The sequence below is a fragment of the Castor canadensis genome, chromosome 8 (assembly GCF_047511655.1).
Source record: "Castor canadensis chromosome 8, mCasCan1.hap1v2, whole genome shotgun sequence".
NCBI classification, from domain to species: Eukaryota; Metazoa; Chordata; class Mammalia; order Rodentia; family Castoridae; genus Castor; species Castor canadensis.
Window position 1 is genome coordinate 73583458 of NC_133393.1, and position 14756 is coordinate 73598213.

General features: G+C 38.8%; 1 protein-coding gene across 7 annotated transcripts in view; it reads left to right on the forward strand.

Annotated features, from left to right (window-relative positions):
• Resf1 (retroelement silencing factor 1) overlaps positions 1-14500 on the forward strand; it is a 29714-nt gene extending 15214 nt beyond the window's left edge. For 5 of the 7 annotated variants that reach the window (XM_074083082.1, XM_074083081.1, XM_074083085.1 and 2 more), the window contains 3 exons: positions 4981-9492; positions 10544-10627; positions 13804-14500. In XM_074083082.1, the coding sequence (XP_073939183.1) occupies positions 5037-9492; positions 10544-10627; positions 13804-13958 (4695 nt within the window). In that variant the 5' untranslated portion in view covers positions 4981-5036 and the 3' untranslated portion in view covers positions 13959-14500. Of the gene's footprint in view, positions 1-4980; positions 9493-10543; positions 12704-13803 lie in introns of all 7 variants that reach the window. The other 2 variants (XR_012450808.1, XM_074083086.1) reach the window with 2 other exon arrangements.
• The last annotated feature ends 256 nt before the right edge of the window (positions 14501-14756 follow it).

Below are 14756 nucleotides of genomic sequence, written 5' to 3' on the forward strand. Positions count from 1 at the left end.
CCTCTGGCCCCTAGCATTTTATTGGTGCAGTACATTTGTTACAATTACATAGCTTACATTAGGATTTGCTGTATATTATATCACATTTCCACTATTACAAAAGGGTGTGTTTTCTTTCTCTCTCCCCCCCTTCCCTCCTTCCCTCCCTCTCCCCAACTCAGGGTTGTAGGGATTGAACCCAGAGCCTCCCACAGCAAGGATTTGTTTGTGGGGTTTTTTGGGTTTTTTTTTTTTTTTTTAAATCTTGTATTAGAAGCAAAACATCCCTAAGGGCAGAAATGGTAGCTCAGTGGATTATCGCATAGGGAACATACCTGTGTAAGCATTACTTGGGTCAAAAACTCTCATGTTATCTCTACCTGGTTGAAGGTGGTCACTATACTATAATCTGTAGGATTATAGTCCAGATAATTGGTTTTGCCTCTATTCATATTTTATACACATGGAATTGTGCAGCATTCTTCCATGTCTAGCTCTTTTTTACTCAGAATGTCATAAGACTCATCTATGTTGTGTATAGCTGTGTTTGGTCATTGTCATTCTGTAACCTTCCTCTATGTGAATGTACTTCTCTTTTGCTAATTTAGGTTATTTCCAATTCCAGTTTTTGTGTGCTATACATAATACTTTTGATCATCATACGTTTTTGTTTCAAGTTACCTAGACTTTCGAATCTTGGGTAGGAATTTATTAATCCCTAGTAGGTAATACCAAACAGCTTTCCAGAGTGGTTTTACACATTTATAAAACAGCAGTTTTGGCTGATCTTGTACGAGAATTCCATTTGCTGTACTTCTCTTGCCAACATTTGATACTATCTTTTTAAAAGATTTCAGCCATGGTGGTGGGAATTATCTAGATGTAAGCTCTTGGTTTTATATATAACAAGCGTATTTTCCCAGTCAGTGATTTTCTTTTTCAGTTCTTCAGTGGTGTTTTCTGATAGAGGCTGTTAATCGTGGTGCCATCTGCTTTACAAATCTTCATGTGGCTAGTAGTTATTGTGCCCTGTCCACAAATCTTCCCCTGTCTGGAGGGCATGAAGATAATCGCTTGTGCTATTTTTATAGAAACTTCTGACCCTTAAGAGAAACTAAGGCACAAATCGACTGAAGCAAAGAGTTCGTTTGGGCTATTAAGAGTTGCCCTTCAGGAAGCAGATTCTGGCAGCCTCGAACACGTGCTCCCAGGTCTTCCAGATTTCAAACAAATTTTTAAAGGCAGAAGTCACACAGCGGAGGTTTACATCAGTTCTTGATCAAGAATTTAGACTGGTGCATGCAAGGTAGCAAGCTATCTTGTAGGAAAGACATTGGATAACTTCAAGATACATGAAGCACTTCTCAGAAAATGATAAGTAGTAGAATATGGCCAAAGAAGTTCCTGGGAAAGGAAGAAAATGACCCTGGCATATGCAGTTGAAGTGTTCCACCCTAATGAAAACTATAGCACTCAATATCTAAACTACAAGCTGTATTGAATTTTTTATTTAGTTTATTTTATTGGTAGTACTGGGGTTTGAACTCAGGGCCTCATTCTTGCTAGGCAGGCACTCTATCACTTGAGCCACTCCATCAGCCCTTTTGAATATTTTTGACATAGTCTCTCGAACTGTTTGCCTAAGCTGGCTTCAAACAGTGATCTTTCTGATTGCTGGTCCTGAGTAGCTAGGATTATAGATGTGAGCCACTGGCACCCAGTAAAATATAGTTTTGTTCTTGGTTTGTGGGTTTTTTTTGTGTGTGTGTCACTGGGGATTAAACCCAGGACCTCAAATGTGCTGGGCAAACAATCACTGAGCTATATCCCCAGCCTTAAATGTAGATTTTAGAATTGGCTCATTTGTGCCAAAGAAAATGTTTAGGGCCTTTTTGTTGGAACTGTATTGAATCTGTAGGTAAATTTTGAGATAATTGGCATCTTTAGTGTTGTCTTTTAAATATTCAAACACAGCATATTAGGTTTTTGTTAATTTTAATGAGATCTTATGCATCTTTCATTTTCTTAAAGACATTCTTCTCAACTCAAGATGGAGTCACTTCCCAATAAACCCATTATAAATTGAAAATATTAAAAATGCTGCACTTGCCTAAAAGTGCCAAAGCCCTGACTTCATTCCCAGTACTGCCAGAGAAGGGGGGTGGAGCATCTAAGCTCATAAATCATTATTTTGTCCAATTACTCTAATAAAAGAAGATGAAGAAAAAAGTGCACTTTCCATATTAAACTCTGTACCTTGGCCTAGCCCCCCTTAAATGCGCTCAAACACTAACATTAGCCTACAGTTGGGCATAATCATCTAACAGAAAGCCTGTTTTATAATATATCCAAAAAACAATGGCAATACCTTACACTGTAGAGAGTATCTGTAGTTTTTCTTCTTAGCATGTGACTGGCTAGGAGCTGTGACTCCCCAGCAGCGTTAGGAAAGAATATTGTACAACATATCTTTAGCCTGGAAAAAGACCAAAATTCAAAGCAGAGTTTCTCCTGGGTTTGCATTTCTTCCTGCAGCATTGCATAGTCAGAAGTTGATGTTAGGCACGGCTGTGTACACCAGTAATCCCAGCACTTAGGAGGTGGCGACAGGAGAATTGTGAGTTCTAGGCCAGTTTGGGTGATAATAGCCAGACCTTGTCTCAAAACAACAAAAACTTTTTTTTAATGGTATCAACCTTACTTTTTATGACATTATAAATGTTACGTTATAAAAAAAATATTGCTGGTATATTTATTGACCTGGTTTCAATGAAATTAGGAAATTACAACAATAGAACAAAAAATGTGAATACGTTATTTTGGATAGTTTATGTGGCATCTGATACTTGTTTTATGTTTTCTTAGTCACCTATTCATATACTTTCTAGTCTTGTCTTTCTTTTTTTCTTCTTTTGTGGGACTGGGGTTTGAACTCAGGGCTTCTTCATGCTAGCAAAGCAGGTGCTATACTGCTTGAGTCACACCTCCAGCCCATTTTTTAAAAAATCTTCAAGCCATTAGGAATATATACAACTGTATAGTCTTCAGTTAATACACTATTAGTGTTTAAATGTGATTAATTTTGTTAGTGTATCCCCATCATTTTATTAGGAAAAAGGCTTTTAAAATCTCCTAATGGTTTTAAGTTTGTCTATTTTAGTATTTGAGGGGGTTGTCCATTTTTAGATATATCAATATAATGTTCATGAGAGTTGTTATTTTGACATTTTTGGAAAATAATTTTTCATTCTATCAAAATGTTTATATCTTTTGACACATTGATTTCACACCTATGAATTTCTAGAAACATTTAGCATGAATATAAAAGCATATACCTAAGGATGTTTAGTGTAGGATAGTTTATAGGAGCAAAATTTAAGCAAAGCCAAATGCCCATCAATAATAATTAAATAATATTTCTCTATACTCACACAGCTCTTCTAACATCAGATGTGTGGAATTTTTCCCCTGCCAATAATTCTCTAATTCTCTGCAGATCCTGTCTGGGTAACTAGCAATTCCATTCAAGTCTGGCTGTATCTACCTTGTGTCAGCATCAGATTCTACAAGTTGAAGAGCCCAGTTCCACCAGACTTTCCCACCTGATGCCAGTCACACACCTGGGACCCTTGTACTTCAGACTGACTAGCTATAAATTGCAGGATCCTCAGCCAAACACACATTCCACTTTGGATTTGATAATTTCCTAGTATGAATCGTAGAACTCAGTGAAACACATATATTACTTACATCTTCTGGTTTATCATCAAGCATACAACTCAGGAACAACCAGATGGAAGAAATGCATAGGTTAAGATAGGAGGGACTTGGGCAGAGCTTCCATACCTCTCTGAGCACACCATCTTCCTAGCATTACGACATGCTCACCAACCTGGAAGGCCACCAGATTTATTCAGTCTTTGAAGAGATTAATCTTCAGCTCCTCTCACCCCTTTCTGGAGTTTAGTGGGTAGGGCTAAAAGTTCCAACACACTAGTAACCATCCCCATCCTGAGACTGTCTAACTCATCTCAACAACATAAACTCAGATGTGAGCAAAAGAGGCTCAGTATAAGTAACAAAAAAATGTTCCTACCAATCAGGAAGTTCCAGAGGTTTTCCTTTATGCCAGTGAGCAGGGACAAAGACCAAATACATTTCCTTTTTTACCCATAAAAAAAGTGAATTAGATACATCTGTGGTGAAATTAAGATACCCTGGGAATAATAGGTGAAAAACAGGCAAATTATAGACAATGTGTTTGATAGAATTTCACTTTTTTAGTGTTTTTGTATTTTGGTGGTACTGGGTTTGAACCCAGGGCCTCACTCTTGCTATGTAGGTGTTCTACCACTTGAGTCACTCGTCACTCTACCAGCCCTTTGTGTTTCATTTTTGAGACCAGAGTCTTGCTGTATTGACCAGATAGACCTCATTCTTACAATCCTCCTCCCCCCAGCCATCTAGTAGCTGTGACTACAAAAGTGCAGTGTTCTATTTATGAGATACTATTTATTACAAGAAACTTTCTGAGAAGACAAAGTATGTCTTTGGAAAATTAGACATTGGGGATGGACAGTAATAACTTTTTCACTGTATGAGGTTTTTTGTTTTTTTTTTTAATTTCCTTACAACTAGCATGGATTGCTCAGACTAAAGAGCTTCTCTAAGCAAAACTAGAGGCTAAAACTGTAGCTCATTGGTAGAGCACATGCTTAGCATGCATGAGGCTTGATCTCCAGCACAAAAAACAATATTATTTTTAATAATAGAAAGCTGACAGCAATTGCCTTAAATGTAACAATAGCTATGTTGTGTAGAATGAACTCTTACACATTCCAGAAATGCTGTTGACATTTGCCTTATGTATTGTTATAGTTTCCATTACTGTTTCTCTAACCAGATAAAAGATGTGGCTTGTCTAGTCTGAAGTTTCAGTAATTATGATAGATTTGATTTGGCCAAACAAGGATTTTCATAAAAGGTCTTTATTTCTTGCAGATTTCTGACGTTCAGAACAACAGATTTTTCTACATTGCTGCTATATCAGATCAAGTATGAATTGGAATACAAAACCAGAGAGTGCTACATTACCACCACTGTATCCTAAAAGCCAGTCATCTGTTTTGCAGCAGTATTTACTAGTAAACCAGCCTCCCATAACATCTCAGAGTTCTTTCAGCTATCCTGGAAATAACCAACAAGCATGCATGTATTCTAGTAATTCAAATTCAATTTCAGAGCCACTGCTGAACATCAGAAATTATAAAATTTCTCCTCCTCAAATCCCTATTTCTAATATGCATAACAGGACAGTTGTGGCCTCACAAACTTCAGTAGAAAGAATAACATATACAAATGTTACAGGACCCCAACAACCAAACCATAATTTTCAGATGTCTTCGGGAGTCATGCAAAATATATGGTTGAACTCATCAATGAGGAGTTCTATACCTTCTCACACAGAGGCACCTATGTCTCATCAGACTGATTTTGGAACTAATATGCCTCATATACATGCTCTACAGAGTCATCTTGTAACATCAAATACCTATCCTGTGCAACTACAGATGACTCCAGCAAATTCTGTAGGAAGTTCTATGACATTTCAAGGAAATCAGAAATTTAACCACTCACTCTCAGATCAGCAGGTTAATTGGAAACAACAGTATACATCTAATGAACTGACTTACCCAGATTACAGACCACTTCCAAAGCAGTATTCTTATTCGTCACCAAGCTTTTTACAAGATCCTATTATGCAGAAACAAAACCTTATGCCATCTACATCATTACAAGGTAGTCAACTTCCAACTTATGCACAGACTTTACAGTCAAAGCAGACTGCAGCTGTATCATCCTACCAGTTTCCTGTGGAAACAAACAAAAGACCCCTTCCTTCTCTTCCTTACAGCTGTAGATATGGAAGCCAGCCTTTGCATAATACTCAGATTGTTAAACACTTGCCTGAGGAAGTCCCTCAGTGTCCAGAAACACGGAAGGATTTTTCTAAAGGCTTTCAGGAGCGGTGGCAAAACACTACTGAAGACGACATCACAATAGGAAATTTTTGTAACGTGAAAGTAAATGCCAATGCCAAACAGCCTTGTAATGAACCAGATAGAACTTCAGTGACTGGAGTTCAGATTCTTGCTCAAAATAATCAAGAGAAAAAAGTGGATTCATACAATCCAACTTCAAATCATGTACTGGACACAACTGTCACAAAAGAAAAGCTAGTGAGGGATATTAAATCATTAATTGAAATAAAAAAGAAGTTTTCTGAACTTGCCAGGAAAATTAAAATTAATAAAGATCTTTTGATGGCAGCAGGCTGTAGTAAAACAGCTAATACCTCTTGCATTGCACCAGCTCAGCCTACTGAATTCTCACCAAAAGGAATGTCTCCTTCAAGTGACAACCACTGTTCCATGGAACTACTAGCAACATGTCTTTCTCTTTGGAAAAAGCAGCCTTCAAAAACAACAGAAGAAGAAGCTTTGAAACCCTCAGAGGAAAAACAGCATGAGTCAAGGACAAACACAACAGCAGTTGGAATTTCAAAGCCTGTGGAGGAAGCTCATGTTAAGAGTCTTTGTTCAGTTGAGGGAAATTCTCAGAATAGAATGGTAAACCTATCACAAGAAACAGCTATGTCAGTGGTAACACAGAGTTGTGAGTCTTTAGGTATAAATGTTACAAAGGGATCAGAACTTCAGATTGCTGTAGTGTCACCCTTAATTCTTTCAAATGCCAAAACATTGTCTGTCAAAGGAGTAACACCTGACACTTTACCTGGGACAGTATATCCAATTATTAAAGAAGATAGCATTTGTAGTTTACAAAATCAGTTGGCAGAAAACATAACAGTAACTGCTGCTTTAGAAGTTGATGTTAAGGAACCAGCAGCAGGTGGCACAACACTAACCGAGGTTTTCCCATTAATTCAGGAGAAGCAGAATGAGCCAACTCACGGTAATTCAGAAGACACACCTAATGCCAGTCAAGGCAAGCACTCCTCTCTGAGCAGTCAGCAAACCTTGCATAAATCAATGGACAGTACTATGGTGAGTGGCAGTATGTTACAGATTGAAAATATTTGTACCCTTGTTGAAGGTGATGTATCTTATAATTCCCAAATAGCAAAGATATTCAACTCTTCACCTTCAAACAAGATTGAAGCACAGGCACCTTCTGCATCCAATCAGCAGGTAACTAGTAGACAACAAGAAGAGCAAGTAGATGATGCCACCAAAAATACAGACTTTAATTTTCAAAAAGATCAGCTTTTACAGTGCACAGATGTTCCTCCTGAAATAACTGACCAGTCAGAGTCCCTGCAGCCTACAAACTCTTCATCTTTTGAGGATGCCAAAGGAAATAGGGAAATTGTAGAGGAAAGCAATTTGAAGAATACCACTAAAAAAGAAAGCTCAGCTAAGGAGGTGTGTTGCTCATCAGATGTTATTCCACAAGATATTTGCCCTCAGGAAAGTGACGCATCCAGCAATAATACTACACAAGATCCCGAGACAAACGAGATTCATGATGATAACACATGCAGGTATAGGTTGGATGACCAGCTGTCTGAACTTCTAAAAGAGTTTCCTTATGGCATTGAAGCTGCGAACACATGCAAAGACTCTCTGGGCCAGCAAACAGCACATCAAACCTCAGGGGATCGATGTGGTAAGACTGATTGTGACTCTGAGGACTCCACAGACAAAATACAAATTACAATACTAAGCTCGGAACAAATGAAAGAAATATTTCCCGAGGAGCATGATCAGCCCAGTGACATACACAAATTGGCAGAACCTCAGAAAGAAAAGCCAATTGCAGAAGTAAGGAGCCAGTGTGATTCACCAGCACCTGGAGGAGGAGGAGGAGAAAGTTGTGATCCTGTGATATTGGAGGCAGAAAAAGACAAAATCCATTGCTGTGCACTGGGCTGGCTCTCAATGGTTTATGAAGGAGTACCCCCATGTCAGTGTAATTCCAGCAAAAAGGCAACTTCAGAGGAAAAGAAAGATCAGTGTTCTCGTTTGAAAACCAACAGTTGTAAACAAGGAGAAAGGACCTCTCCTAGAGATGTCACTATTGTCCAACTTAATAATGTTCCAAACTCCAAGACTTTTCTAACTCCAGCAGCTGAGAAAAGTCTTTCTAAAAAACATGGCAACGGTATAAAACATACATCAAAATCAAAGCAGAACAGTTCACCAAGGACAGAACAGGAATTAACTGGGCAGTTTTTATCTAAACATGATAGCAAAAGTAAAGATACATCCAAAATAAGACAGGACAGCTCACTAAAGATGAGACGAGAATTAAGTGATCGATTTTCATACAAACGTGACAAAGTAGATCTTTTGCAAAGTAATAAAAGAAAAGAAAAACTAACATTTCATGAAGTAACTTTTAACTCCCATAATAAAATGACAATGTTTCACGAACAAGCTTCTCAGGAAAAGCTGCTGAAGAACCACGTACCACAAAGTTTGCATCCATTGAAAGCACAGGCAGCTCTGACCAGTAAAGATCTGTGCAGGAGGAATGGTACTTTGGTACAGTCAGTATCACCAGAAAAGAAAAAATTGAAATTCAGAGCAGGTGGCTCCAAACTAAAATATTTGGAGAAAAGGAAGTTAGATGAAGGGAATATACTGGATATGGAAATAAAGAAGAAGAAATATGATAAACAAGAGCAGACTCAACAGGCGGGAGGCACACTCAAGTTATGCAGTGCACTGTCAAACCCAAGTGAAGGAGCCAGTGTAAAAGAAAAGGCAACTATTAAGTCCTCAGACTTGAAGGGTAGCTCAGCTAAGTTTCCTAGAGTTCTCACACTGCAGGAATATTTACAAAGGCAGAAGCAGAAAGAAATGGGGAATAAAGCATCCAGGAAAATCTGTATGGAAAATGTACCGGGTGGCTCTGAGCATATGGGATCCAGTAAACACCCTGCACAAGAAGTGAGTTGTGGGAAATCAAATGAGAGTCAGCCCAGCAGTGTGGAGATCTCTAAAGAGCCAGTAAATACATTGACATGCCATGATAAAAACCTCAAAACCTACCACTCTGAGGAAGCTAAGACACACAACATTTTAAGGAATGTTAAAGGGAAAGTTGATGGGAAGCAGCCTGACAAGACATGGATTGATAAAGCCAAATTAGAAAAAAAAATTGTAAGTAATGAAGTCGAATCTAGCCAGATGCCTCCCCACACAAAGGAACAAAGGAAACTGTATCTCAACAGAGTTGCATTTAAATGCACAGAGCGGGAAAGCATTTATCTCACCAAATTGGACCCTGCATCCCAGAAGCTCAGTAAAGACAAAGAGAAGAGTCAGGATAATAAGCCTAAGGCCTATTTTCCTGTGAAAGATAGCGTAGAGAAACCTAGCATGCTAGAGTTTAAATTATGTCCAGATGTACTACTAAAGAATGCAAACGCTGTTGAACAGAAAGTTCCGAAGGCGCATCCTAAGAAAGAGCAGGCTCCCGCGCAAGGTCTGGTATGATTTTCTTGGTGGTTTGCATGCCATTGTGAAGTTGTGGTTAATAAGTAGGCTAGCACCTCATGCTGTGTGGGTGACTGGGAGCACATGAATCTGTTACACAGTCAACTCAGTAAGTCAGTGTTTTCTTTGGGCAATACTCATTTTATATTTATTGTCCCCTTATTACAAATTACTAGTAATGGCAAGCTATATAAAATTGTAAGATTTGCCAAATACAAGTACTTTTAATACCAAGAAGGCTATATTGTGAATAACATTTCTTTTGGTTAGAGAAGTGTCAAATACACATTTGTTAAGAGTCTTGTAAATTTGAAATACTCCAAATATTGGGAGGTATGTGATGGTTAGTGTGAAATCCTTTTGTTGATATGGGAATGGGTCAGTTTATTGCCATCTTTGGAAGTTGATGACAGTGTCATCACCAAAGTTGATATGGTAACATCTCGCCTATTCGTGAAATGAGAGGTCCATGGAAGGAGTGTTGTTCATAGTAAATTGTATCTCTAAAGTCAGAAGGACAACCGTGCATCTTAGGTTTCTATTGAGGCACATAATGCTATAACATAAGCAGGGCACGTTTTCATGGAAGGTGATAGGAGTATATGACAATACAGAATACAATACTTAGTTTGTTAAATATGAGTGATCTCCATAGGTCTTTGCATTTGGGCCCTTAGAATCTAAGTCCTTGGGTGTAACTGGAGCATCAGAATTGGGTGGGGGCTATGGGAGTGACAATATCTCGTGCCCTTAAATGTCATGAGATGGGTTAGTGTTTCAGCCCAAGTGAGGGAACATAATTAACATAATGTGAAGGTGAACTTTAAAACACTTCATTTTTTAATTGTGAGGTATTCAGGCACTTCACACAGGAGAAATAACATTTCCAGGCCCTTTTTTTTAATGGTGTGCTCTGTGTAGATGTCATATATCTTAAATGCCTTCCAAAATATTTTCTAGACTTAATGTGACTTTTCTTCATCATAATACTAAAAGATGACTAGCAAAATCTAGAGATCTGAAAATGAATATTTAAACAGTTTCAGGAATGAAAACTACAAAAGAAGACTGGTTAAAATGCATAACTACAAGAAAAACAATGGAGGAAACTAGCCAGGAAATAGGTAAAACCATCTGTTTTATTTGTTTATTCATTCATTTATTTTTGGTGGTAGTGATGGTGGTACTGGGGTTTGAACTCAGGGCCTACCACTCGATCCACATCTCTAGCCCTATTTTTTTTTCTTTTTAATTTTCCAGCTTGTCATCTGTAAGTAGGATATGATTATGACACTACTGTAAAGTATGATTTTTCCCCTATTCTTTTTCATTCATCTCAGTGAATGCCTCAAACACAGTGTTTGTGTTTATAAGTGGTGGGAGGCATTCTCTTGATATGCCAAGGGATGGGAAGCAGGAAACTTGGCTTTAAACAAGAAAACAATAGCCATCATATTGAGTCCACCATGGGGCTTGCCTGTTTTTCCTGCAAAGTAAATACTTGAGGTTTTCCAGGTTGCTGACCTGGCTGTTCTAACATTGAATAAGTGTGACAGGAGTTCTAATTAAACTCCTTACCAAAATGGGTGGCAGGTTGGATTTGGCTTCAGGTCATAGTTTGCCAACTCCTCCATTTGTAGGTTAATTAATCCCCAAAGCTAGGTGGGCAAGGATATTTCCACTTTGTAGATGAATGGCTACATCATTTTGACTTGTAACATTGCTAATAACTGAATTAGGCAGTTGAGTCTGGTCCCCCGCTCTTCGAAATCCATTGAGTATGCTATTGAATCCATAATTTGAAATAATTTGAATCATGAGAGACTGATCCTCCTAGCTGATTTATTTGGTTGTTTACTTATATTGGAGAGGGATTTGGGCTTGAACCAACTAGGAAAACCAGGTCTGTCTGTATCTGATTTAATTAGTGAAATGATGTGTTTTGTTTTAGGTTCTACATTGAGAACCAGAAGTAGAGTTCAGGAGTTATGCTTAGCATACATAGTTTTGGTTAATTGAGAAGTTGGGTTTGGAGGCTCAAAAACGGGGAAACACAGATTGTCACCAAGCGCAACAATAAAGAGAAGCAAGGAGCCAGAGGCTTGGCTCAAGTGGTTTAGCACCTGGCTAGCAAGTGCGCAGCTGAGTTCAAAGCTCAGTACCACAAGGACAAAAAAAAAATAAAATTTAAATGAGGATGTTTGACAAAGATAAGAATAGAGTTTCCAATACACATAATAAGCATGTGCTCTACCAGTAAACTGAGTCACATACACATTGAAACATACATGTAGAAAAATAAAATTAGTTGAATCAAAAAAGAAAAACAATCTTTTTTTTTTTTTTTTTTTTTTTTTTTCCCCCAGTACTGGGGCTTGCACTCAGGGCATACACCTTGAGCCACTCCACCAGTCCATTTTTGTGATGGGTTTTTTGAGATAGGGTCTTGTGGAACTATTTGCCCAGGCTGGCTTCAAACTGCAATCCTCTTGATCTCTGCCTTCTGAGTAGTAGAGCCACTGGCACCCTGCAGAAAATACAGTCTTAATCACAGCAGGAAAGTAGCCTAAATAAGGGAAACGAAAGGAACAGTGAGATCCAAAAGTAGGAAAAAATACCTCTTGGGTTGAAATATGAGTCAAAAATGAGAATGCTGGAAAGGGGAAGATTGGGACAGGCAAGGTCCCAGTGGAAAAAGGAGAGACATACCTCAAAGAGAAAGTCCAAGGCATATGTAAGATCTAACGTGTCAAAAGACAGATAAATCAGAGATGCTCGGAGATGAGCATGAGCTAAACCACCAACGTAAAGACAGCACAAGCAGGATGAACAGTAAGTACACAGTGGACATGAGGGAGAAAGGATTGTGATGAAAAACCTAGACACAGGGTAGGAGAAGACACGAACAAGTCATAACTGTTGATGAGACTTGTGAAGGTGGATTTCTAAGGAAGAAGAAAGGAAACTTGGTGGTGCCACTTACAATCATAGGTCTATTCGGGGGCGAGGCAGGGGGTTGGAGCGTCGTTCAGTGGTGGAGTACATACATACCGTGTGGGACCCTGGGATACCAAAAAAACAAAACCAAAAACCTTTTAACTTCTAAGCCAGTAGGAACCAATGGAATTGGCTCTGGAGAATTTATGTCTGGGAAAGGAACATAAATCTAAGATGAAAGACTGAACAAGAACCAGCTAGCTGTAAGTGAAACAAAAACGGGTCACAAACTCCAAAATATAAACAAATTCATGTCTAAACATCATGGCAAAGGTTGGAGGGTCGATGGAGCAAGTTCTGAAAGCATCAGTTAGGGTAATTGGAGGAAGAGCAAGTGACAGATCCCATGTAAAGCAGTTTAGAGACGTTGGACAGCCTTGGTTTGAAATAAAGCAGACAAGGAAATAGAGGACTTTGAGGAAGATGGAACACAGGGCCTACCCAGGCAGAAAGAGCCAAAGCGAGAATCTGTAAGAGGGAATGGCTAAAGCAGGAATGAAATGTACAGATATTATGCAGAGTAGGAGGCCCCTGAGATTAGGGTGGGTATCTGCAAGTGCCCAGAAATAGTAAAAACTAGCCTATCCAGAGAGGCCAGTGCAACACTTAATGATCTACAGAAATAGGAAAATAGAGACATGTCTGAGGACATTTAATGCATGGCAACACCAGAATATTCAAAGCAACCATCTTCACTCACTCTTTGGAACTGGCTCATAGTTGTATACTTTATATTGGTCCTTTAATAGCCGTTCAGAACGTTATGAAGTGTGCAAAGAAGTAGAGATTTTATTGAGCAAGAGTAAAGGTAAAGGAGACCAGCCCTGACTGGGCAGTGAGGATGGGGCTGACAGTGGAAAACATCCCTTAGAAGAGACAAGATGTCATGTGTGTATGCTTTGAGTCAGTAAGTAAAGAGCCCTGGGTTGTCAAACACTTTGCTTGCCTTCTTCCCTTATGTTTTTTTGGGGGCAGGGCAGGGGAGTTGGGCAGGGGAGGGGAGGTACTAGCGTTTGAACTCAGGGCCTCACCCTTGCTAGGCAGGTGCTCTACCACTCAAGCCACTCCACCAGCCCTTTTTTGTGTGTTGGGTATTTTTGAGATTGGGTTTCATGAATTTGCCTAGGCCTGGCCTTGAACCTTGATCATCCTGATCTCTCCCTCAAGTAGGTAGGATTATAGGCATGAGCCACCAGTACCCAGCTCATTCCCTAATTTTTTTTATACCACAGGTGAAAGCATATTTTCCCTCTCAGTTTTGATTGCTTATTCATCACACTTATTAACATTTCTGTTCTCTTAGATAATGCTAAAAGACTCTCCATGAGAAGTTTCAGTGCGGATGGATTTGACACACTACAAAACCCGGTGAAGGACTCAAAAGCCATGTTTCAGACCTATAAACAGATGTATCTGGAGAAGAGAAGCAGAAGCCTCGGGAGCAGCCCTGTAAAATAATCGCAGACACTGTTTTGCAGTTGCCACCCAGAAGTCACTGACATTTTCTGCTCAGAATCTTTTGCTGGAAATAACTTGGGATTGCCCTGGCAATGATTTCTCAAAGACAGACGTCACGTATTTGATTGACTGCTTACTTAAAGTGGATTGAGAACTGTCAGCAGATACAAGGAACAGATGGTATTTGTCAAGGAATCCATAAGGCATAAGGTGTTTGATCTGCATTGAACCACTTTACTATGACTTTAAGAAGAATGTTACACAAGTCTCAACAATGCTGTTGAGAGATGACTGACTGTTCATAAGTTGAGGACTTGTTTATTTAATTAGTACTGTAAATATATTTTTATTTCTAAGCTACATTAGCAAAACTTATTTTTCAGAATGCCCACTGTGAATATAAAAGTACATTAAGTATTTTATACCTAACTGTAGGGTTTTTTTTCATAAGTCTTGTTTCATACTTGTTTAGCACAATTTTTGGACAATGCCTTGACATTACTTTTCATACTTGAAATAAACATTTATTTTTTGAAGAATTACATTTGAAATCTTCATGGTTCCATTTCTTTTTGGTTTCTTAACCCTCACTAAAGGACATGTTTTGGAAAGGCTTCTTAAAGTTGAAATGCTAATTAAGCTATCACAGTAGACATTTTCAGATTGCATTCAGGTGTGGGGAATTTTGCTGTGTTCAAAAAATTGCAAGAAGCCAGGTGCCAGTGGTTCACATCTTTAATCCTAGCTTCTTTGGACTCTGAGATCTGGAGTACCACAATTCAAGGCCAGCCCAGGCAA